General features: G+C 39.1%; 2 protein-coding genes across 3 annotated transcripts in view; one reads left to right on the top strand and one right to left on the bottom strand.

Annotated features, from left to right (window-relative positions):
* Window positions 1-591: 591 nt before the first annotated feature.
* Window positions 592-2590, bottom strand: IL5 (interleukin 5). The gene is made up of 4 exons (XM_006734684.2): window positions 2447-2590; window positions 2217-2249; window positions 799-927; window positions 592-690 (listed from the first exon to the last, which is right to left on the bottom strand). Exons 1-4 carry the CDS (start codon window positions 2588-2590, stop codon window positions 592-594), a joined length of 405 nt encoding a protein of 134 aa, XP_006734747.1.
* Window positions 2591-10001: 7411 nt separating this feature from the next.
* RAD50 (RAD50 double strand break repair protein) overlaps window positions 10002-25569 on the top strand; it is an 80278-nt gene continuing 64710 nt past the window's right edge. Inside the window, exons 1-2 of one of the 2 annotated variants that reach the window (XM_081827079.1) lie at window positions 10002-10400; window positions 12556-12639. In XM_081827079.1, coding sequence (XP_081683205.1) covers window positions 10272-10400; window positions 12556-12639 — 213 coding nt within the window. In that variant the 5' untranslated portion in view covers window positions 10002-10271. The remainder of the gene's footprint in view (window positions 10401-12555; window positions 12640-25569) is intronic. The other variant, XM_081827080.1, reaches the window with a different exon arrangement.

The following is a 25569-nucleotide window of genomic DNA, read 5'->3' as shown; positions in this document are numbered from 1 at the left end:
AAGTGTCGGACTCTTGGTTTTGGCTCAGGTCCTGATCCCATGGGTGGTGAAATCAAGCCCTGTGTCCGGCTCCGTGCTCAGACGGAGTCTGCATGGATATTCTCTCCCCCTGCCCCTCCCCAGCTCACACTCTCTCTCAGATAAATAAATAAATCTAAAAAAAAAAAAAAAGTAGGACAGAGGCCAGCAACAAACTGAATCAGAGTTGTTTATTTTTGTTTTATTGGAACATAGCCCAATCTGATATAAATATTAATTTATCAAATTCTTCTTCATTTCATAAATAAATATTAAGTTAACAGACATTTTACAGAATGTTGTGTTAAATAAGGTTAAAGTACATATTTATTTTGCCTGGAGGAAAATACTTCAAAGATCGGGTATCTGAAATATGTCTCAAACACTTTATTTTTATGCCTTCTGCTTGTGTGAGGTGGTAAAGTAGTAGGATGCCTGAAATATCTACTTTGCCTCTGAAGTTTAAGTCTACGGATCATTAAGGCCCCCTGCTGGTTGGCCCTCATTCTTATTGCAAAAGAAAACATTCTTCTTCTCCTCCAAAATCTTTCACTACAATAAGTCAGTTTTGTCTCAACTTTCTGTTGTCCACTCGGTGTTTATGACACCAAGAAACACTTGCAGGTGGTCTAGGAACTTTTCTACTCTCCATCTTTCTCCTCCACACCTTTTCTGTGAAAAGAACAGACAAGAGGTATTGTAGGAAAACTGTCAGTTCTTGTCAAAACAGGCACAGCCAGACAAATATACTTAAGTTTCCACCAACTGTCTTTAACTTACTTTTTGGAGGTCTATGTGTTGTTTTATGAAAGACAAGTTTTGGAATAGTTTATCCACAGCCTCCCCTTGTGCAGTTCGGTTCTTCAGTATGTCTATACCCTGAAAGACTTCTTCAATGCACAACTGGTGCTAAGTGAGGAAAATTTTTAAAAATATAAATAATCAAAACAAGCTATGGGGGCGCCTGGGTGGCTCAGTCATTAAGTGTCTGCCTTTGGCTCAGGTCATGATCCCAGGGTCCTGAGATCGAGCCCCGCATCGGGCTCCCTGCTCCGCGGGAAGCCTGCTTCTCCCTCTCCCACTCCCCCTGCTTGTGTTCCCTCTCTCTCACTGTGTCTCTCTCTGTCAAATAAATAAATAAAATCTTAAAAAATAATAAAAAAAACCAAGCTATCAAAATTTGGTCCAAAAATTTAGACTTTGTTTTGTGGAGTTTACACAAGTTCCTTTCTCCCAAGAGTATTTCGCTTGTTTCTTTTCCAGGTGGGAAACCACCTCATACTGACCTATAATTTCTTCCTTTTTTTTTTTTTGTAAGATTTTATTTATTTATTTGAGAGAGAGAGAGAGCACAAGCGGGGTGGGGGTTGAGGGAAAGGGCTAAGCAGACTCCCCCCTGAGCAGGGAGCCGGATGTGGGGCTCGATCCCAGGACCCTGAGATCATGTCCCGAACCGAAGGCAGACGCTTAACCTACTGAGTCACCCAGGCGCCCTGAGCTATAATTTCTATAAGTAAATGACATTTATATAATTACTGAGGGGTTTGACAAATGATATAAATTAAATGCTTAATGAAAAAGTGTTTAAGAAGTATAATGCAACTATATTACTGATTTACCTCACATCAGAGTTTCCTCTGACAGTTCTGGCTGGTAATTTTATTCTATTTAGACTAATGATATCACATCTTTAACATTTTAATATGACCATGACATACTTCAAAGGTGTACAATTCTATTAGAGTTAAAATCATTTAAGAAATGACTATTAACATAGGACCTCACTGTATATTTTAATGTCTACTGACCATAATTCTAAATATATAACCCTAAGTTGCTAGTACTTTCAGAAAGACTTTAAAGTGAGAAAAGCCAAAGATAGAGGCGAATGGAGACTAGGAGGCACCTCTCACCCAGTATGGAATTTTTCTGGAAAGAACGCTTGATATGAGGCTCTTTGAGATGGAGAATTGACAACATCAAAAAAGGGCCTGATCCACTTGCTTAATGGATTCTACTTAATATTGTAGAGTCATTCCTAACACCATTCCTAATATTCATAAGCACATACACTCACATCCACATACATAAAAACAAAATAGATGAAATTAAATCATTCCAATGTTAACTAATGCTTTGTAGCTTAAAATATGAAACTGATTCATGCAATTGTTTTGTCAAATCATAATTTAACTTACATTTTTATGTTCAGGAGTAGGAATCATCAGGTTCTGAAAAGGAAAGGAAATACATTCATTTTTAACATATTGTAAGATTCATAACTTTTAATATAATGCTTCCTAGTAACATGGTTACCCATTATATATTACTAACACTCATAATTTCATTATTAATAACAGATCTTTAAAAATCAACCACTGCCAATGATTACCCATGCTTTTTAAATAGGAATCAAGAAGAAAATTACCCCATCGCCTATCAGCAGAGTTCGATGAACGGAGAGCAGTGTCAACGTTTCTGCAACCAGTCTATTCATGGTACTTTCTACAGCAGTGACAGAAACATAGGCAGCCCCAAGAGCTAGCAAACTCAAATGCAGAAGCATTCTCATAGCTGTCAAATGCTCAGTGTTTGCCTTGGGCAAAGAAAGTGCATAGTACAAGATTGCATCCCCAACCAATTTATTCTCTATCTTTGAGGAAATGAATAATTTCTAACAATCAGATAGAGAATTCCTAATAATGGCATTTCGTAATACGAAATGTTTCGAATGCCTTGTATCTTAAAAAATAATTTTACCTTTATCTTTTAATAATTATAAAAATCCCTACATCCCCCCCTTTAAAAACATTTTCTATTACAAAGAAAATCTTTGGGTTGATACATCATTGCCTCACATTTGCATTTCTTAAAACCAGAAGATTAAATTTCCTCTTAAAAGATATGTGTAAAAAGGAGAAGTATAATGCACACCACTAAATTTTATACTAGAATGTATAAATATTGGGAAAGTCTTTTTCAGGTTGACAAAATTCTATCACTGTTGTTACTAGACTGATCTGTCTTAAAAGGAATTTAAAAATACTTATGGGAAGATGGTGATTAGAGCAGAGACCATCAAAACTTAGCAGGGTCAAGTTCACTGGCAACTATGTTAGGATCCTTTCTGTTGCCAGTGACCAAAACCCTAACCCCAACTGGTTGAAGCCAAACAGGGAATTATTAGATCATACAACCAAATGGTCCAGGGTAGAGGCTCCTTTATATCTTGCTTGCCTTGGTGATTCTTCCTTGGCTCCGTTGTCAGGCAGCTCTCCCACTGTGGTCCCAAGATGACGTCAAATCTCCTGGATCTGTATGTATCCTGTTCCTGAATAGCAGGAGAAAGAAATTTGTGCTTTTCTGATAGCTCAATCAGAAGTCCTAGAATTCAGCTTCCTTATGACAAAGGACCTCATGTTCACCCTTGAACTGTGGCGAGGGGTATGGGTTATACTGATTGGCTCTCCCTGTAGCTGGAAGCAGTCTTCACCCCACCCAAGTTGCTAGCTGGCTGTGCAAATCAATGGAATGTACAAGGTGTGACACAACAGAGATGGCGGGACTAAGTAAACTGCAGCATTGAATGACCTGTCTAAAGGTGGAAGATGCTCCTCAGATTCAGCTGATTGCTGCCATGTGACACCCTTGGACTTCTGTTGCTAGATCATCCCAATTTTTAAAGAATTCAAAAGCCTGATTATTATGTATAACCTCCTGATTTTTAAATGCTGGCAATTCATATTAAAAAAAAAAACACAACGATATAGGGTACCATTGTGCAGCCTCTGATTTGCAGTGTAACTGTAGGTCAAGTGGGAGGGCTAGTTATTAAAAAGCCCCTTCTATTCAAAATAATATTTCTCCTAAAAATATTTTATTATGGTAAAAATACACATAACATAAAATTTAACATCTCAACCATTTTTAAGTGTGCAGTTCAGTGGTATTAAGTACACTCACAATGTTGTACAGTCCATCTTGCAAAACTGAAACTCTACGTCCATTAAACAACAGCTATTTCCCCTCTCTCCAGCCCCTGGCAATCATGCTTCTACTTTGTGTCTCTATGAATGTGACTATTCTCGGTAACTCACATAAGTGGAATCATATGGCATTTGTCTTTTTGTGACTGACTTATTTCACTTAAGATATCTTCAGGATTCATCCACATTGTAGCATTTGACAAAACTTCCTTTCCTTTTTAAGGCAGAGCAATATTCCATCATATGCATATACCGCATTTTGCTTATTCATTCACCTGTCAGTGGACAGTTGGGTTGCTTCCATCTTTTGGCTATTGTGAATAATGCTACTATGAACATGGGTGTGCACAATTATATTTCTTAAAAATGTTGTCATAATTCATTAACTTTTCCTCTGTGAGACTGATCTCCCAAACCTGACTTCAAACTCTCTCATAGCAAAGACTATAAAATAATGTATTTAAAAGACCTTTATTGGGATGCCTGAGTGGCTCAGTCGGTTAAGCGTCTGCCTTCGGCTCAGGTCATGATCCCAGGGTCCTGGGATTGAGTCCCACATTGGGCTCCTTGCTCAGCAAGGAGCCTGCTTCTCCCTCTGCCTGCCTCTGTCTCTCTCTCTCTCTGATAAATAAATAAAATCTTAAAAATATATATATATATTAAAAAAAATTTTAAAGACCTTTATTAATGTAAAACTCCATACAAAAGTTTATTATTTTAATCTCCTGTGCAGAAGGAGAACTCCAAGTAATTTTTGTTGATATTGCACCCACACAGAAGTGGAGCATCATCCCCCTGAAGTGTGGGATACACAGTGACTTCATTTTAAAGAATACAGTGTGGGGGGCAGCTGGGTGGCTCAGTCGGTTAAGTGTCTGCCTTCGGCTCAGGTCATGGTCCAGGGGTCCTGGGATCAAGCCCCGTGTCCAGCTCCCTGCTCAGCGGGGATCTGCTTCTCCCTCTCCCTCTGCCTGCCACTCCCCCGCTCATGCTCTGTCTCTCTCTCTCAAATAAATAAATACAATCTTTATTTCTTTATTTTTTTAAAGATTTTTATTTATTTATTTGACAGAGAGAGACACAGCGAGAGAGGGAACACAAGCAGGGGGGAGTGGGAGAGGGAGAAGCAGGCTTCCTGCGGAGCAGGGTGCCCAATGCGGGGCTCCATCCCAGGACCTTGGGATCATGACCCGAGCCGAAGGCAGATGCTTAACCATTTGAGCCACCCAGGCGCCCCAATAAATACAATCTTTAAAAAAATAAAGAATACAGTATGGGAAGGAGATTATAAGAAGAGGAACTTTGCAATGGAGAAACCTGGCAAACCTCAACCAGGAGACCGAGGTCAACATCAACAGTGATAAGTTAAGTTAATAGCAACTACTCTTAACATGATGTAATGAGAATGGCATTTTATCTCTGTGGTCTTCCTCCCCAAACCCGGTAATCTCCATCTAACCATGAGAAAAACATCATACATATCCAAATTGAGGGAGAAAATGCCCAGCCAACACTCCTTAAAACTGTCAAGGTCATCAAAAAGAAGCAGTGTCTGAGAAACTATCACAGCCCAGAGGAGTCCAAGCATGGTGACCAAATGTAATATGGTATCGTGGGTGAAATCCAGGAACAGAAAAAGGACAATAGATAACGCTAAGGAAATTCAAAAAAAACAGTGGAGTCTAATAATACTTGTGCCAATGTTGGTTCCTCCATTGTGTCAAATGTACTATATAGGAAACTGGGTGCAGGGTACACATGAACTCTCTATAACATTGTTGCAACTTCTGCAACTCTACAACTATTTTAAAATAAAAGTCACCCAAGGGCTCTGGGTGACTCAGTCGGTTCGGCTCAGGTCATGATCTCAGGGTCCTCAGATCGAGTCCCACATCAGGCTCCGCGCTCAGCGGGGAGTCTGCTTCTCCCTCTCCCTCTCTCTCTGGCTCCCCATCCCTGCTCGTGCTCTCTCTCTCACTCTCTCTCTCAAATAAATAAATAAAATCTTTAAAAGAAAACACTGCAAGTTGAGAAAAGCTAATGATTGCTTTTACTTTCATTATTAAAAAGACATTGCATCCTGTAAATGTCATGCATTCAGGACCTTTTCACTAGACTGTGAGCTACTTGAGTAGAAAGATTTTATTTAATTAACCTTTTTGTCCTCAAGGACTAGCCTATTATTGTAGGCACTCAATGTTTGTTGGAAAAAAAAAACTGAATGAATAAGCAGGTACGTGGCTGTGTTAGTTGAACAAATTAATGTGAATACTATGGAAACTCAAGGAGTCTATTCCCTCAGGCTGGGAGCCTGAAGTAATAGAAAAAGCAGACTCCTAGAAAAAAAGATAAAGCAAAACTTTAAGGCTCAGCTGTAGAGACTAAGTCAATGCGAACTACTATGGCATTTTTAAAAACCCACATTATTTTAGGAGAATAGAAAATTAGCAATCAGTACTTGGAATTTTTATGAATTACTAGTAATTATGTAAAAGGATTTCGAATAGTATTGAAAAGTTGTATTCGTGGGTAACATCCAAACTTTTGCCCAAAAACCTTTATCTCTATTAGCGGCTTCCAAATTGGCAACATATTTTTAAAAGTACTGATAGCTGTGGTTTTTACTAACTGTGTAGTCATTTAAGGTCAAATGACTTTTCTATGAACTGATTCTAATCAATCAACTGGGCATAACGCCACAAATTTTTTTGTGGTGACTAAATGTAAAATGATAGCATCTCCTTTCTTTCTTTCTTTCTTTCTTTCTTTCTTTCTTTCTTTCTTTCTTTCTTTCTTTCTTTCTTTCTTTTTCTTTCTTTCTTTCTTTCTTTCTTTCTTTCTTTCTTTCTTTCTTTCTTTCTTTCTTTCTTTCTTTCTTTCTTTCTTTCTTCCTTTCTTTTTTTTGACCCTATTCTAACCTTGATGCTTTCAATCCCCAAGCATATCTTTAAAATAATTCTTTTTATTGAATAAATAACATTACAGAAAGAAAAACACAGAACTTCCTCCCTCGGCATAGCAACTGTCAGTTTTTTGATGACTTCTTCCGATCCTTACTAACACATAGATAGCTTCACAGAGTTGTAACCAATGAATATGTGCCACTTGTGTTTATCTTTTTGGCTTATAAATACCTCTCTTTCATGTATCTACTTATTATTTTAAAGGTTACCTGCTGTTAGATGAAATTGGTATCTACAGCTCACTTCACCATTTGGATTGTTTCTAGTCTTCCACAACTATAAACAATGCTACCAGAAAGTTCTTTGTATAATTTTTAAAAATATTTCCTTATGCCAAGGAACTTGTGTGACCGTTTTTACAGCTCTTGTTACATTTTACCAGATCACCCCTCTGAAAATATTAAATGGACAAAAAATAAATCCCTTGCATTTTTAGTGTTTTACAACTTACAAAGCACTTTCACAAACATAGCTTTGTTTAATCCTGCTATCAGCACTGCGGGATAGATTTTTTTCCTTGAAAGTTCTTTAGCACTGGGGTTTAATCATTTTGCTGATGTAATGAGCAAGATGAACCCCCATGAAAGGTGTGATGCAAGAAGCCGAGGTAATCAACTAGATTGATAAATATGTTGGTAAGCCTAAATAAATAATGCTGGTTAAAAAATAACTTATTTAGGGGATTTCAAGACAATGAGGAACACAAATAGTAAACAATTATAATGTGGGAGATACAGTGATCAGAGTTGATGCATTTTATTTTTCTTGTGCTGTTTAGAAATTTCCCGATGATATTAAATTTAGGGCAACCCTGTCAGGTACCCTCCCTCTTCGGGAACTTTGTACTATCCCTCAATAAATTTTACTATCGCTCGATTAAAAAAAAAGATATTAACTTTAGATTTCAAAATAGGCATGTGAAAAATATAAGAGGAACCACTAAAAGAACAGGAATAGAATGTACAACTTCCAAGCCAGTAGAATAAAACAAGGGCCAAAAAAAAGCTCAATCAATCCAGAAACCAGGAAAGGAGAGAAAGAAACAAAGAAAAAGCACAGAAAGAGATATGAGAAATACATCCAAATTTATCATGAATCACAGTAATAAAAACAGAGTAAACTCATCTATTGAAAGGCAGATACTGTAAAATTCTACCAAAAATCGTCTCTCTGCTGTTTTCAGGAGATATACTTCACGTAAAATGACACTAAAAGGTTGAAAATCAAGGGATAGAAAGATATACTGGACAAACAGTAATCAAAAGAAAGCTAATGTATCAATATCAATACCAGAAAAAGAATTTGTGTCAGAAAGTACTATACAGAAAAAGAGATTCACTAGTAAGTATAAAATAGTATCTCATAGTAGATTTATTTTTCATTTCATTAATTATGATATAAGCAAAATAAAACATTTTCCAGTAATAGCTTACTGAGAAATAGGAACTTGACTAGTTTGCTTTTTCAGTTCTTTTTATTTTAGGGATTAATCATTTTTATTGCAGTTCATTTCTACCCCCTTCCTCGGGTTGTTCTCTTAGTCTTATAGTTTCCTATAAAACTGTTACAAAGTTGAATTTTTTTTGTCATGGAATCTGGCTACTTTGTCATGTCAATTTTTTTCTTCAATTTGCTGTTTTTTCCTGAAGTATTTTAAAGTAAATTACAGAAAAGCATGATGCTCCATCATTAACATTTCATATGTATCTCAAAAAGGAATCATTTTCTTACATAGTAAGATACTGTCGCATCAAATATAATGAAATTAACAATAACAGTTTTTTAGCATGTAATTTCTGGACTACATTCAAATTTCCCTATGTATCCCCCAAATTCCCTTCACATCTCTATGTGCAAACAAAGATCCAAACCAGGATCATATGTTGCATCTTTTTTTAAAATAAAGTCTTTTATTTTATTTTATTTAAAGTTGGGCTCTGTGCTCAGCACAGTCTGCTTAATACTCTATCTCCCTCTCCCCCTGTTCTCCCCCTGCTCTCTCACTCTCTCTCTAAAATGAATAAATAAATCTTTTTTAAAAGTCTTTTAGAATCTACAGCAGTGCTTGTTTTAATGACACTGATCTGAGAGCCTGGGCCAGTGTCTTACAACACATTCCACCTTCCAGATTTACCTTTTCCATCCTTGTGGTGTTATTTTTATTTTTATTTTTAAGATTTTATTTATTTGACAGAAAGGGACACAGCTAGAGAGGGAACACAAGCAGGGGGAGTGGCAGAGGGAGAAGCAGACTTCCCGCCGAGCAGGGAGCCCGATGAGGGGCTCGATCCCAGGACCCTGGGATCATGACCTGAGCCGAAGGCAGACACTTAACGACTGAGCCACCCAGGTGCCCCTAAAGGTGTCTATTCTTGTGGTGGTACTCAGAGGAATGGATTTCTTTCACATCATATTTGCATAACATTTTATAGTTTTGTAACAGCATTTGGCTTTTGGTCTACAGCAGTTGCCCGACTTTTGATCTTAGACACCTACACTCTTAAAAATTACTGCGAACCCCAAAGAGCTTTGATGTGAGTTATAACTATCAATATTTACTCAATTGGGAAATTAAAATTGAGATTTTTTTTTAGCACAAGAAATATACAAGCACACATTCTTTCAGCCATCATTGCGATGGCGTCACCATACGTCATGTGCGTACATTACAGAGCGAAAGAGAATGAAAAACGGAGGGACGTCTTTATATTCTTAGAAAATAGTTTTGACATTAGCCGACATCGCACTCCCTTTCATCCCAGGCATCCCAGGATCACACTTTGATAACCAGTTTGTCACAAGTGTTTGCCGTCCTCAGAGTTAGGGCTTAAGGCTGCCCCGCACCCAGCAAGGAGGCGAACTCCGGGGCCACCAGCAAAAGACCCGCCGGGCCTGACCCGCTCCCGGAAGCCAGAGCTGCGCGCGCACCGCGAGCCTCCGACTTCCCGGCGTGCCCCTGGCCTGCGGCGTAAATGCACGCTGGTCCTAGCGACCCACGTGACCCGCGGGGAGGCCGCGGCGGGAATCTGTGAGTGCACCCTGTTGCGGGGTCCTTGGGCCTGCGTTTCGTGTCTACCGCGGGCGGCCCCGGCCCGGCCCACCTCCGCTCTCGCTCGTCAGGCGGGAAGGAAGCCGGTGTGGGAGGAAGAGTTCCAGCCAGAGCCTTCGCTCCTGCCTGGAGCCTCCCATTTCGGAGACTCGCGGGTCCTCATGGCCGGTGCTCGCCCTGCTCCGGCGTCACAGCTAAGTCTTGGTGGGACGGGGCTTTAGGCTCCAGGTGTTGAGAAAAGAAACATTTGCAAACATGTCCCGGATCGAAAAGATGAGCATTTTGGGCGTGCGGAGTTTTGGAATAGAGGACAAAGATAAGCAAATTATCACTTTTTTCAGCCCCCTCACAATTTTGGTTGGACCCAATGGGGCGGGGAAGACGGTAAGTCCTTAGGAGCCCCCTTCAGTTTACGGGCCGCCGCATCTTGCGAACTGGAGAATGAAATATCTGGGGAGCGCAGAATAATGATAAGGACGAGAGGGGAGGCGTTCCTGTGGCTCAGCTTTCGGGCCCCCAGGAAGTGCGTGGGCTTCCGGGTGGGGCCCCGGCCCCTGGGCGTGGCCTGGTGTCGCCTGCAAGCCCCGGCGACCTTAGGAGGCGACCAGTCCCAGCCTCGTCAGGGTATCCAGGCTTGTTGGGTGGACAAGGTTTACTTGAGAATCCCGCTCGCTCACTCAGCGAGCTTACATTTTTGTACGAAGCCTTTTAGTCTGCACTGTTGTTTTGTTTTTTGTTTTTTTTTTAAGATTTTATTTATTTATTTGAGAGAGAGAGAGAGAGAATGAGAGACAGAGAGCAGGAGAGGGAAGAGGGCAGAGGGAGAAGCAGACCCCCTGCCGAGCAGGGAGCCCGATGTGGGACTCGATCCAGGGACTCCAGGATCATGACCTGAGCGGAAGGCAGTCGCTTAACCAACTGAGCCACCCAGGCGCCCTGCACTGTTGTTTTTTTAAACACTCTCCTTGCTCCCAAAACATAGCATTCACTTCCTGGCAGTTGTCCCATTATAGGAATTACTTAAAAAGTTATATGATAAACTAGGACCTTCTGAGAAGAGTTTAGGACTCTTACCTAGTCATAATAGAAAATTGGAGCACAGCTTATTTACTTTGACTTTTTAAGGCCCAGGGAATGTTTAGAAATTTGAGTTGGACCCTGGAGTGGCATGCAGTTACGGGAAGAGGATAGCCAAGAGACTGTCTACTCTTTTTTCTTTTTTTTTAAGATTTTATTTATTTATTTGACAGAGAGAGAACAAGTAGGCAGGGAGAGGGAGAAGCAGGCTCCCCGCTGAGCAGGGAGCCCGATGTGGAGCTGGATCCCAGGACCCTGGGATCATGACCTGAGCAGAATGCAGCGGCTTAACCGACTGAGCCACCCAGGTGCCCAAGAGACTGTCTACTCTTCAAGGGTGGCTTGAGAAAAAGCAGGGCGTTGTCTGTGTAACAGAGAAGACTAAACGAAGCAAAAAGGATACAGAAAGAGAGGTTTCGAGTTGAGCATTGAATGCCACACTCTTGTCTACTTGTGCTTATGTGAAAAAAGTTACTTATTGAATGCCTGTTGTGTACCTAGAATTGTATGAAGTGCTCTACTGGAAGGGAGACTGGCATAGTGTTTATGAACATTAGCTGTCCAAATACATATAATTTGCTTTACCTTTTATTAGCTTTGCAACTGGGCAAGAGTGAGCCAAATGCATTGTGCTTTAGTTCTCTCATAAAATGGAGATAAAGTTTTCTACAACCTAAGATTAATGTGAAAATTAAGTGTTAATGTATGTAAAGGTGGGTGGTTAGTAATATTGGCACATAGTAAGTCCTGTGTAATTATTAACCATTTTTTAAAATTTAACTTTAAAAAGTTTTGGCTTTATTGGGGTGTGATTTCATATATAAAATTATAGGATATTTAAAGTATATCGGGGTAATTTATTCTTATTTTCATTTTTCTTAAAGGTTTTATTTATTTGACAGAGAGGACACAGCAAGAGAGGGAATACAAGCAGGGGGAGTGGGAGAGGGAGAAGCAGGCTTCCCGCTGAGCAGGGAGCCCGATGTGGGACTCAATCCCAGGACCCTGAGATCATGACCTGAGCCGAAGGCAGATGCTTAACCATTTGAGCCATGCAAGCACCCCTTTATCGGGGTAATTTAATATACTGTACATTGTGAGAGGATCCCTCCTATCTAGTTAATTAACACATCTATCACCTCTTTTTTTTGTAAGAATATTTTTAGTTTTACCCTCAGCAAATTTCATTTATACAAAAACGGTGTTATCAACTATGGTAACCGTATTTTACATTAGCCATTGTTATTATTAAATTAGTTTGAAAGGTTTTAATTGGGAATAGAGGACTTTTTAAATAATAATTTTTTAGTATACCTTTTTAATTAAGTTTTTCCATATTACAGGTTTTAGAATATCAAATTTTATCTTACATCTTTTATAGTTTCTGTAACAAGTTAACATTTTATGATAAACTTCTCTGGTTCTCTTATTACTAAATAATACAATTTTCTATTTTTTTTAGACCATCATTGAATGTCTAAAATATATTTGTACTGGAGATTTTCCTCCTGGAACCAAAGGAAATACATTTGTTCATGATCCCAAGGTAATGGTGCTAGTGAACTTAAGTTGTTTTTTTTAAGATTTTATTTGTTTATTTGAGGGAGAGAGAATGAGCAGTGGGGAAGGGCAGAGGGAGAGAGAGAAGCAGACTCCCTGCCGAGCAGGAATCCCAGTGTGGGGCTCAATCCCAGGGCCTGGAGATCATGACGTGAGTCGAAGGCAGACGCTTAACCAACTGAGCCACCCAGGTGCCCTGAACTTAAGTATTTTCAAAATAAAATTTTTATAATTATAAAAATGATAAGGCTTATTGTAGAAAACCTGGCAGTAGAAAACCTGGCAGTGGAAAAATATAAAGAGATAGGAAAGTCCACACAGTCTTAGCACCCAGTGACAACCACTGTTGACATTTTCATGTATTTTATTCTCCTGTACATATAGTCTTACATAGCTAAAGTCATACCCTAGTTTTGCATTCTCATGTTTTTTTCCCACTTAAAGTTATCATAAGGTCCCCTGTCATTAAAGAATGCATTAAATTCTTAATCTAGGTTTTGGGCATATGGGTGCTTCTTTTATTCTTCATACTTTTTGTATGTCTGAAATATTTCCTACTTAAAACGTGTAACCTATTATGAACATTTTTAATAGTTGCATAATTTTCTTAGATTGCTTTTAGTTTTTCGTTAAAATGTGCCATAATTTAAGTCTTTGTGTACAAATCTTGGAATTACAGTGTTTATACCATTACTGAGTGTAAAGGACATAGATTTTCTATACTACATATTTTGGCTTACAGTTTTTTCTTGTTTTATTTTTTTTTATTTTTTTAAAGATTTTATTTATTTATTTGAGAGAGAGAGAATGAGAGACAGAGAGCATGAGAGGGAGGAGGGTCAGAGGGAGAAGCAGACTCCCCGCCGAGCAGGGAGCCCGATGCGGGACTCGATCCTGCGACTCCAGGATCATGACCTGAGCCGAAGGCAGTCGCTTAACCAACTGAGCCACCCAGGCGCCCCAGTTTTTTCTTGTTTTATATATATAGTGGTTTCATGTGCTTCTCTCAGTTACCCACCAGTCCTCCTTAATAGTTTGTTGTATATTTCTCAGGCTTTTTTCTGTGTTTATAAAAACATACTTGTGTGTGGATATAAATACACTCAAATGTAAATATTTCAAAACACCGGTAACATTTTATACTATTGTGTGAATCAAATTTTTAGTGACATGCTACACATATGTTAATATATATACACACACTTTTATTTCACTGGTTTTAATTACTAAAATTACTAATCCACTGAGTTTATATTGTATAGTTTATTCAGTTGATCCCCTATTGGTGGTCATTTAAGGTGTTCCCACTTTTATATGACTAAAGGTAACTGTAATTGTGAAAATATTTATAAGCTTTTCTTTTAGAGATAGTAAAATCATGTAGTACATTGAGCCCTCTGTGCAATGACGATTTCACGCCTTCTGTTTCCTTAAACCTGCAGTCTGCTCTGTTCAGTTGATGATCTTGCCTTGTAATTTATTGAAAAATTAGGAATCGGATAAAAAGTACCTCATTTTCCAATCTTCAAATCTTCCAAACTACCCTTCGTTTGTACCGGTACTGTTTTTTTCTTTTGTATTAAGGGTAAATTGTTTTCTGTTTTATCCAAAGGCAACCAACTGTTCTTGGAGGCTAGAACCAATCAGTCCCTTTTGTCAATGCAAGCGTTTTGCTTTGCAGTTACCTTCTTCTGTTTTAGCAGTTTCTCCCTCTTCATAAGATCATTTATATCAGCATGCTTTGGTAGCTCTAGTCTACAAACAAAACTCTCCCTTTACTCCAGATCACCTCCGTTCAGGCTTAGAGCTCACTTCACAAGAGTTGTATGTACTCATCGTCTTTGTTTTATTGCTTCCCATTTTGTCCCCAGCCTGCTCTGTTCAGATTTTTTTCCCCCTCACTAAAATTGCTGTTATAAGGCTGCCAATAATCTTCATGTTGCCAGATAAAGTGGTCATTTTGTAATTCTCAGTAACTTCTCAGAAGATTTGATACAGCTTCTTATTCCGTTTTTAAAAAACATTGCTCTTGGCTTCCATAGCACCATTATCTCAGGCCTCCTTTTTCACTGGCCGTATTTTAGTCTCCTTTACTGAGTCTATTTTTGCCTTACTCTTCTTGGGTGATCTCATTCATTCTCATGGCTTTAAGTACTGGTTATGTGCATATTATTCTTGATTTATATATTTAGCCCAAACTTCTTTCCTAAACTCTAGATACATATGTCCAGCTGTTTCTTTGGATATTTAATGGGTATCTTTAACGTGTTCAAAACAGAACTCATGGTTCCCTGTTCCCCCTATTCCTCTCACGGTCTCAAGTCTGGTACTACCTCCATACTCTCCAGTTTAATAAATGATATCACCATCCACACATTTGCTAATGCCAAAAACCTCTGTTATCCTTTGATTGATTGCTTTATCTCCCCCTGTTGCCAGTTGATAAGCAGTCCGTAGTTAGTCTTTTCAAGTATGTCCATGGATACTTACCTGGCAAGGGAGATACCATGATCATGAAGGTGGTTCTCCCAGGGTAAGGCTCATCCATTGCACTAAAATATGTCTCGAATGTGTCCCTTTATTCCAATTTTAGTATATGTGCTGCTGAAGCGAGCACTTGTCCTTTTATTCCATCTTCACTGATCCTTTCCCAGTCTAATCCACCTTCCTCTTCCCTTTGAGTTATTCTGATAGTCTTCAAACTGGTTTTCCTGCCCTCATTCTCAAAGTTCTCTTTTCCACACAGCAATCAGAGTCACCTTTTAAATACTCATTCTAGAGGGAATGAGTTGTTCACAGTCTGGGAGTAACATTCCAGTTAGTGTTAATACTAAGTGCAAAGTCCCTTAAGTAGGTGCATGCTTGATGTGTTCAAGGAATCACAAGGAGGAGCAAAATGGTGAGATGCCTGGTAGAAAATTTAATCAGAGAGCTAGGACTAGGTTCTGCAAGCCTTTGGGTTCTGTTCTCATTTAAACAGGAATCTTTTGGAAGAAATAATGCAGGAGAAGTGCATGGTGTGTATTTTAAAGCAATCAGTCTGGCAGCTGAGAGAAGACTATTTGTAGGTGGTAAGGGTAGAGACTAATAAAGGAGATTTGTGATAATCCAGGTGAGATGTATTGGTGTTTTGATTAAGGTAGTAATGGTAGAAATGCTGAGAAATGCTTGGATTTGGGACGCATTTTCAAGGGAGTACCAGCAGATGAGTTGATGGTTTGAGTAATGGTGTATAAGAGAAGTAGAAGCATCAAACATAACTTCAAGTTTTTTGACTTGAAAAATCAAATAAAGTAGTGTCGCTGTTTATCACAATGAGGAAACTCTGGAAAAGGACATTTGGGTGGCTCTGGTTTAAACGTGTGAATCTGGGATGTGTGTGAGATACCCAAAATGTCCAGTAGGCAAACAGAAGTATGTCCAGGGGAGAGTTCCGAGCTAGAGAAAGAAAATTAGGCATCATTGATGTATACGGTTATTTTAAAGCCAGATGGGCCCACATAAGGAGTGAATATAGAGGAGAGATGGGAGGTTTTTTTTTTTTTTTGAAGATGTTATCTATTTGAGAGAGAGCGAGCACAAGCAGGGGGAGCGGCAGGCAGAGGGAGAAGCAGGCTTCCCGCGGAGCAGGGAGCCCAATGTGGGACTCCATCCCAGGACCCTGGGATCATGACCTGAGCCGAAGGCAGACGCTTAACCAGCTGAGCCACCCAGGTGTCCAAGATGGAAAATCTTAACTAGAGCACATTAACATGTAGCAATAGGGACAAGGAGGAGGCACCTGCAAAAGATGCTAAAAGAATAACTGCTAAAGTAGGGAAAACTGGGAGAGTGGGGGTCTTGGAAGACAAGAGGATGAAGTATTAACAAGAAGTTAAGAGACGTCAGCTGTGTCAAATATGTTGCTAGCTCAAGTCAGGAAGGTTGGGCTACATGGAGGCCATTGGTCATCTTGACAAAAACAGTTTCAGTAATGTGGAAAAACAGGAGATAAAGCGAAACACAGAATTGTTTTATGAGTTTGCTTTGAGTGGAAGGAAGGAAGTAGCTGAAAATGTTTGCAGGATCAAGGAGAGTTTTGTTGACTATTGTTTTGTTGTGTCTTACATATTTTTGTTGTTCTTCTGGATGTTTCTGTGTTGATTGATGCTCTAGCATCTCTGACAATCTCAGTCTGTCAGTCATCCATTCCCCTTCCTAATGCTTTTGTCTTTCTAGAGCTGTTTTTCTCAGCTGTCTGCTCATGTCCTCCCTCTGATTCTTCTGGCCTTGGTCGTTTAGTTTTCCTCACTACCTGCTTTTCAGCTGCTCTCATTTCCTAGTTCTGAGCTCCCACCCATACTGTTTTGTTCATCAGCTCTTCTCTCTTTTTTTTTTATTTTTTTTTATTTTTAAAGATTTTATTTTTATTATTTATTTGACAGAGAGACACAGCGAGAGAGGGAACACAAGCAGGGGGAGTAGGAGAGGGAGAAGCAGGCTCCCTGCAGAGCGGGGAGCCCGACGCGGGACTCGATCCCAGGACCCCGGGATCATGACCTGAGCCGAAGGCAGTCGCTTAACCGACTGAGCCACCCAGGCGCCCTCAGCTCTTCTCTCTTGAGTCATTCATACCTGCCGTGACGGAGGGAGTCATTCCCCTCACCTGAATTGCCCACATCCCCTCAATTTTCCCATCCTACTATGTTGTTCTCATCATTTCAGTTCCTCTTATATATTTAGCTTCTCTTTTCTTTTCCTTGCTTTAATTTGTCCCTGCACCTAATACTGTTTACCTTATCTTAAACACCTGAGTTTTTTTGGCTGCTCCTCACCAATCTTTCTTACCTGTCTTCAGTTGTTTCTTCTTAGGAACTTTGACTTCCATATTGCTCCATTTGCTTACCTTCCCCCTTTCTCCTCTACTTGTTTCAAACTTGTGACTACCTCAGTCCCTCCCATTCATTCTCTGACCTCATTCACATCTCTTCCGTTGACCTGACCCCTCAGAAGCTCAGCTCTGTTGTCTGCATCTCATTAGCTTTGTTTCGCTTCTGGTTGATACTGTAAATTAACCAGATGCTTATTTCTGCAGCTGTTTCTTTGTCACATATCGCTCCCATATATGTGTTTTTAAGCACTATAGGATTTAACTCATGTGGGATAAATATGGGATAAAGCAAATATATGGGATAGAGCATTTCCAGACTGATAGAAATGACCCTGGACAGAGCAAAAAAATTGATGCAGGAGAAGGGATAATTGCAGAGTTAAATCCTGGAGTAGGCAAGAAGAGATAGGATCCATTGCTTGACTGAAGGAGTTAATAGGAGTACAAGCTGTTTATTGTAAGAGGATGGCAGGCACATATATAATTGTTAAATTTAGAGGTGAGAGGATAAATCAGTTGTCTTTGGATTGTTTCTATATTCTAAGTGGAAAAAAGAAGTGAAATTGTTGGCTGACTGTGGGAAAAGGGGTTTATAGAGGCTTGAAAAAGTGTAAGGTAGTTTTTAGCTCAGAGGTAAGTTGATTAGGGAAGTGTTACAGGGTTACATGACGGTGTCATTGGGTCACTTGAGGTTTGTGGGTGAAAGTTTGTAAGAAGACCAGTCATCATGGTTGTGTTTTTTCTGTCTAGTTCAGCGGCTCAATGGTAAGCACTGAGCAAGTTGGAAAATTGGATTTCATCAAGGGATGAGTAAATTGGAAAGTAGCATTTAATCCATTGCCTGGTAAATAGAGTGAAGACAGTGAGAAGCAAGGAATTGACTATATTCTTAATATATTTACTTATTTGATCAATCCCTGTGTTTGTAATGAATCTCCCATCACTGTAGTAGAGCTCCTAACACCCCAGGCTGGACTGATGCTACCCCATGTGAACGCCCTCCTCACCTTGCTTGGGCTCTTAACTCCTCATGCTGGTCCCCTCATATGGATGGTTTCCCATCCTGCTTTGACTTCCCATGCTAGATTACCTCCCCATTTCTCCCAATGGGTATCTTACTCACCCTTCTCAATCTCTGATAATCTTTAGGTGGACTCTTACAGGGATGTCCTCTCTCATCGGGAATCTGAATTATCCCAGCACACTTTCCTTCTTGTGGATTCCCTCCTTAACATTGTCCAGCTCTGAATTCCTACATTGTTTTCCCCCAAAGTGGACACCTTCCCCTTGAGCTGGCTCATCCCTACTCATGGATGCCCTTTTCGTCCTGTTTGAACTCTGACACCCTTGGACTATTGGAACCCTGTGGCAAGCTGTCTGCCCATGTGGACACCCTTCTCAGCCTATGCAGTCATCTTGCTGTAGGCTGAGTTGCCATGTCCCCCCACCTTCAGCCAGCATGAATACATACCTTCTTCTACCCTATCTTATGGTTTTCCAACTAGATTGTTTGGAAAGGGAAGGGCTTAAATTGTTTTGTTTTATTCTTTTGGATAGAAATTGTTCTAAAATGTAGTATTTATTTCATTGCCTTAAAAAATCTAAATTACTCCTTTTTTTAAAAAAGATTTTATTTATTTGTCAGAGATGGGGGTGGGGGGAGAGTGCGCTCAAGCACAAGCAGGGGGAGCGGCAGGCAGAGGGAGAAGCAGGCTCCCCACTGAGCAGGGAGACCGATGCGGGACTGGAACCCAGGACTCTGGGATCATGAGCTGAGCCGAAGGCAGATGCTGTAACCGACTGAGCCACCCAGGTATCCCCTGAATTACTCCTTTTGAAGAAACTCTTTCTCAGTATGCTCACCAACAATATCGTGATTGAAATGCTACAAGATAGCCTTTGCTTAAAATTCTCCTTACTAATTTAATACTTGACTGGTAGCTAAGTCCTAGAAAGGTAGATGCCAAGGAGAATGAATGTTTATTTGACCTGCTGGTAGGGCATGTTTAAAAAAATTAACTCAGGGCGCCTGGGTGGCTCAGATGGTTAAGCGTCTGCCTTCGGCTCAGGTCATGATCCCGGGGTCCTGGGATTGAGTCCCGCATCGGGCTCCCTGCTGAGCAGGGAGCCTGCTTCTCCCTCTGCCTTTCTCTCTCTCGCTCTCTCTCTCTGTCTCTCATGAATAAATAAATAAATAAATCTTTAAAAAAAAATTAACTCATTTTCTAGTACATAGATGCATAATTTCTTTAACTACTGTGGATTAAGACCTCAGCAACTACTTTCCTTGAGTTGAAATGAGAGCATCAAGTCCCTGGGCTTTCAAAGCTGAATATCAACATCTTGTCAATTCCTCACTGACACATCTATATCCCAAGAGGCAGCTCCTTTTTTTGTTTAAGTTGTATGTTGTTTTTTTAAGTTCTACAGTTTAAGTATAGTTGTTACAGTGTTATATTAGTTTCAGGTGCACAACGTAGTAATTCAGTAGTTCTCTAGGTTGTGCAAAGCTCAGCACTATAACTGTAGTTAACATCTGTCATCACCCTAAAATGTTATTGCAGTATTATTGACCTCATTCTCTATGCTGTACTTTTCATCTCTGACTTACTTATTCTGGAAGTTTGTACCTCTTAATCCTCTTGAATCGTTTCACCCATTCCCCTACCTCCCTCCCCTCTGGTGACCACCAGTTCTCCATATATATGAGTCTGTTTCTGGTTATTTTTTTTTATTATTTGTTTTGTTTTTTAGATTCCACAAATAAGTGAAATCATACAGTATTTGTCTTTTTCTGACTTATTTTACACGTAATACTCTCTAGATCTATTAATGTTGCCGCAGATGGCAAGATGTCATTATTTTTTATGGCAGAGTAATATTTCATCATATGTATATACTACATCTTCATCCGTTCATCTATAGATGCACACTTTGATTGTTTTCATATCTTGGCTTTTGTAAATAATGCTGCAATAAACATAGCTGTGCATTATTATCTTTTCAAATTATGTTTTCATTTTTGGGGGGTAAATACCTGCTAGTGGAATTACTACATCATATAATATTTCTGGTTTTAGGGCGCCTGGGTGGCTCAGTCGGTTGAGCGACTGCCTTCGGCTCGGGTCACGATCCTGGAGTCCCGGGATCGAGTCCCGCATCGGGCTCCCTGCTCGGCGGGGAGTCTGCTTCTCCCTCTGACCCTCCCCCCTCTCATGCTCTCTCTCTCTCATTCTCTCTCTCAAATAAATAAATAAAATCTTTAAAAAAAAAAAAAAATATTTTTGGTTTTAGTATTTAAGGAACCTCCGTACTTTTTTCCACAATGGTCGCACCAATTTACATTTCTACCAAACAGTGCACGAGGGTTCTCTTTCTTCCACATCCTCGCCCACGCTTATTACTTCTTGCCTTTTTGATATTAGCCATTCGGAGTGGAGTGAAGTGGTGTCTCTTTGTGGTTTTGATTTGCATTTCCCTGATGATGAGTAATGTCGAGCATTTTTTCATGTGTCTTTTGGCCATCAGTATGTCTTTGGGGAAAATATCTGTCTATTCGGGTGCTCTGCCTCTCTTTAATCTGATTATTTGGGTTTTTTGGTGTTGTATGAGTTTTTTGGATATATTTTGGATACTAACCTCTTATCAGATATACCATTTGGAAATATTGTCTGCCATTCATTAGGTTGCCTTTTTGTTCTTTTGATGGTTTACTTGGCTGTACAAAAGCTTTTTATTTTGATATAATCCCATTAGTTTATTTTTGCTTTTCTTTCCCTTACCTGAGGAGAGACATATTCATAAATATGTTGCTAGGGTTGATGTCCTCAAGATTACCATGTTTTCTTTTAGGGGTTTTATGCTTTCACATCTCACATTTAGGTCTTTAATCCATTTTGAGTTTATTTTTGTGTATGGTTTAAGTGGTCCAGTTTCATTGCTTCACATATAACTGTCCAGTTTTCCTATCACCATTTATTGATGAAACTATTTTTTCCCTATTGTATATTCCTGTCTCCTTTGTTGTAGATTAATTGACCATATAAGCATGGGTTTATTTCTGGGCTTCTATTCTGTTGATCTGTGTGTCTGTTTTTGTGCCAGTATCATCCTGTTTGATTACTACAGCTTTGTAGTATTTCTTGAAATTTGGGATTGTAATACCTTCAGCTTTGTCCTTTCCGAGATTGCTTTGGCTTTTCAGGGTCTTTGTGTGATTCCATACAAATTTTAGGACTACTTGTTCTAGTTCTGTGAAAAATGCCGTTGGTATTTTGATAGGTGTTGCGTTGAATCTCTCTATTGCTTTGGGTAGTATGGACATTTTAACAGTATTTTTCCAATCCATGAGCATGGCATATCTTTCCATTTGTGTCATCTTCAGTTTGTTTCATCATTGTCTTATAGTTTTTAGAGTATAGGTCTTTCTTCTCCTTGGTTAAATTTATTCCTGGGCATTGTATTCTTTTTGGTGCAATTGTAAATGGGATTGTTTTCTTAATTTTTCTTTCTGCTCTTTTGTTATTAATGTATAGAAATGCAGTAGATTTCTATATATTAATTTTGAGTCCTGCAACTTCTGAGCAGCCAGTCCAGCGACTTCTCCCTCAACTCCATCCTCAGTGCTGAAGCTCTTATGCAGGCTGTCTTCCCGTTTCTCCTGGGTTACTTCCTACCTCCTATCTTGCCTCAGGGCAGTTTGTTTATCCTGAAGGCTAAGTGATTCATCTAAAATGTATATCTACTACATGCATTTCTCCTGGATTAAACCCCTCATTGACTTTCCATTGCCTTACGTCCAAAGCCCTTAACATGTTTCAGAAGGCTCTTAATTACTGGAGCCATTTCCTGTCTTTACTCCCCTTTCCCCTACTTTCTGCACCATACTTTCTGAAATTACTTTAACTGTTCAGTGACTCATATCTTTTCATCTGCCTAACTCCTGCCCATCTGGCAGTTCTCAGTTTAAGCATTCACTTCCTTTAGGAAACCTTCCCAGAACTCTACTAGGTAGATTAGATGCACCTGCTTTGTGTTTCCAGAGCATCCTGTATGTCTCTTAAGATGATGTTTAACACATCTTCTTCTACTCTTCTGTTTAACCTGTCTTCCATACGTCACAGGAAAAAATGTCCTTCGTTCTCAAACCAAAACAACACATGGAAGTTCTAAGTGCTTAATAAATTTGTGCTTGATCATTTTTGAATGATTTGATGAATTAATATCAAAGTTAGATTTATGACAAAAGGTTATTAAAAGGCCAACAAAAGATAGTCTGTGATTAAAAAAAAAAAAAGGCAGGATGCAGGACTTGTGTTTTGGTTACAGTAGAGTAATAAGTATTATACTTTTGCTTCCAAGATAACTATAAAACTGGAACAAATAATTGAAGCAACTGTTTTTAGGTATTAGACAACAGATGCTGCAGGGCTGTGATCTTGAGAATAGAGAAATATATGATGTGACTACGCATTCATTCTAGCTTTCTATACATGGAATTAGAACCCAACAGAGAATTGTGGTATTGCTAGGTAGATGAAACAAAGGTAGAAGTGTGGGTTTACTGAGGTGACTGAAGATTATAGGAAAGATACAGGAGTGGGATTGCTTTGCAGAGATGGGCACCAGAAATCAGTGTAAGGGACTGTTGAATCTTTGGCTAGATACTAAGCTACGTGTGTCCAGGACAGGATTCAGTGAGGGCTAGCAGAGAACAACTAGTGGGGTAGTGGAGTGGGACTGTGAGCTGAATGGATATTCTAGAGGTTACACACTGCTGGGTGACATTTGAGTTTTGATATGCCAGAGTAGGGAGGCCTTCTGGAACCCTAGTGTTCTTTTGAGACCTCAGAAAGGCCATCCTAACAAATCTAAAATAAGCCTTGACAGAATCAAGGTGTGTTTCCAATAAATTAACGCTTGCTAAAACAAAACTCAGTACTTTCTAAAGGAAGTTGACACAGGCCAAACTCCCAGTGTAGCATCTACAGTGTCCGAGAGTCTAAGATGTAATAAAAAAAAAATTAGTGGATATATGAAGAAGCAAATGTGATCCATAACTGGGAGGAAAAAAATGCAGAGAAACAGATCTAGAGGTAACAGATTTTGGAATTAGCAGACAAGGATACATAAGTTCAACAATTTAAAGGAAAACATGGCCATATGTGTAGAGAACAATCTCAACAGAAAATGAAAAAAGACCCAAGAATCTCAACACATCACAAATAGTGTAAAACACGTTTATGTTATATTCAAACTACTGAAAACCAAAGATAAAAAGATTTTAGCAGACTGAGGAAAAAGTAAAACATTATGCAGAGGAGAAAAATAATGACAACTCACTTGTCATCAAAAACCATCCAAGCCAGGAGATAATGAGGTGATATCTTCAAAGTGCTGGAGAATAAAATTCAGCTTAAAATTCTATATCCAGCAGAAATATCCTTCAGAAAATAAAGATGAAATGGAGTACATTTTCAGATTTTTTTTAGAAGTGACAGTTACTTGTTCATCAGCACACTTGTGCCACAAGAAATGTTAAAGGAGTTTCTTGAGGTTAAGGGGAAATGATACTAAATTAGTCTCAGAGTAAAGGTTGCTCTAGATCCCCTTTACAATCTTTAAAAACAAAGGCTCATAAGGATCAAACCTTAAGAAACTCAACTGCATGCCTGCACGAAGTTCAATACTCATTAAAGGAGTAAAACAAAATTCTTTATTCAACAATATAAAATGCACAGTAAAAAATTACCAGCCATGCAAAGAAGCAGGGAACCCATAAACAGGAGAAAATTCAGTCATAGAATCAGATCGAAAATGAAAGAGATGATAGAATTATCAGACAGCCTTAAAACATTATTACAAATCTTATAAATGTGTAGAAAGTTGTAAAGGAAAACATAAGCATAATGAGAAAAATGCAAGATAAAACAAAAGACCCAAATAAAGCAAAAGGAGTAACTTTTTAAATATAGTACAGATAGGTTAAAAGTAAACAGATGGGGAAAAAAATACTAAAATATGCCAACTAATAAGAAAACTGAAGTGGCTATATTAATATCAGTATACTTCAGAACCAGTAATATTAGTGGGGTAAAAGACATTTTATGATCATAAAGGGGTCAGTTCACCAAGAAGATACAGCAATTCTAAATGTAAAGCTTCAATATAGAAGATAAGAAATCTATAGAACCGAAAGGAGAAATAAACAAATGTACGACTATAGTTGTGGATCTCAACACCCTTCCTGGTAGAAAAACAGGAAAAGGAGGCAAAATGTCGTCAGTAAGGATATGGAAAATTTTAGCACTATTAACCAAATTAACCTAATTGACATTTATAGGACATTCCACCGGTGAACAACAGAACATACATTATTTTCAAGCACACATAGAACATTCACAAATATTCTGGACCATAAACAAGTGTAAATAAGTTATAAGGATTGAAGTCATACAGAGTGTGTTCTCTGACTACACTAGAATTAAACCAGAAATCAGTAACAAGGGGCGCCTGGGTGGCTCAGTTGGTTAAGCGACTGCCTTCGGCTCAGGTCATGATCCTGGAGTCCCGGGATCGAGTCCCGCATCGGGCTCCCTGCTCGGCAGGGAGTCTGCTTCTCCCTCTGACCTTCCTCCCTGTCATGGTCTCTGTCTCTCATTCTCTCTCTCTCAAATAAATAAATAAAATCTTTAAAAAAAAAAAAAAGAAATCAGTAACAAAACTAACTGGAAAATCTCAAGTAGCACACTTCTAAATAACCCATGCATTAAAAGAGCATAAGGGAAATTAGAAAATACTTCAAATAAAAGCACAACTTAGAAGAATTTATGGGATGTAGCTAAATAATGCTTAGAAATTTATAGACTCCTAGAGGAGAACATAGGCAGTAACCTCTTTGACATCGGCCACAGCAACTTCTTTTAAGACACGGCTCCAAAGGCAAAGGAAACAAAAGCGAAAATGAACTTTTGGGACTTCATCAAGATTAAAAAGCTTCTGCACAGCAAAGGAAACAGTCAACAAAACAAAGAGGCAACCCATAGA

The sequence above is a fragment of the Leptonychotes weddellii genome, chromosome 7, assembly GCF_054177405.1.
Source record: "Leptonychotes weddellii isolate Sample4059 chromosome 7, ASM5417740v2, whole genome shotgun sequence".
Lineage (NCBI taxonomy): Eukaryota > Metazoa > Chordata > Mammalia > Carnivora > Phocidae > Leptonychotes > Leptonychotes weddellii.
The sequence above is the reverse complement of the archived record's forward strand: the minus strand, read 5'-3'. Positions and strand labels throughout refer to the sequence as shown.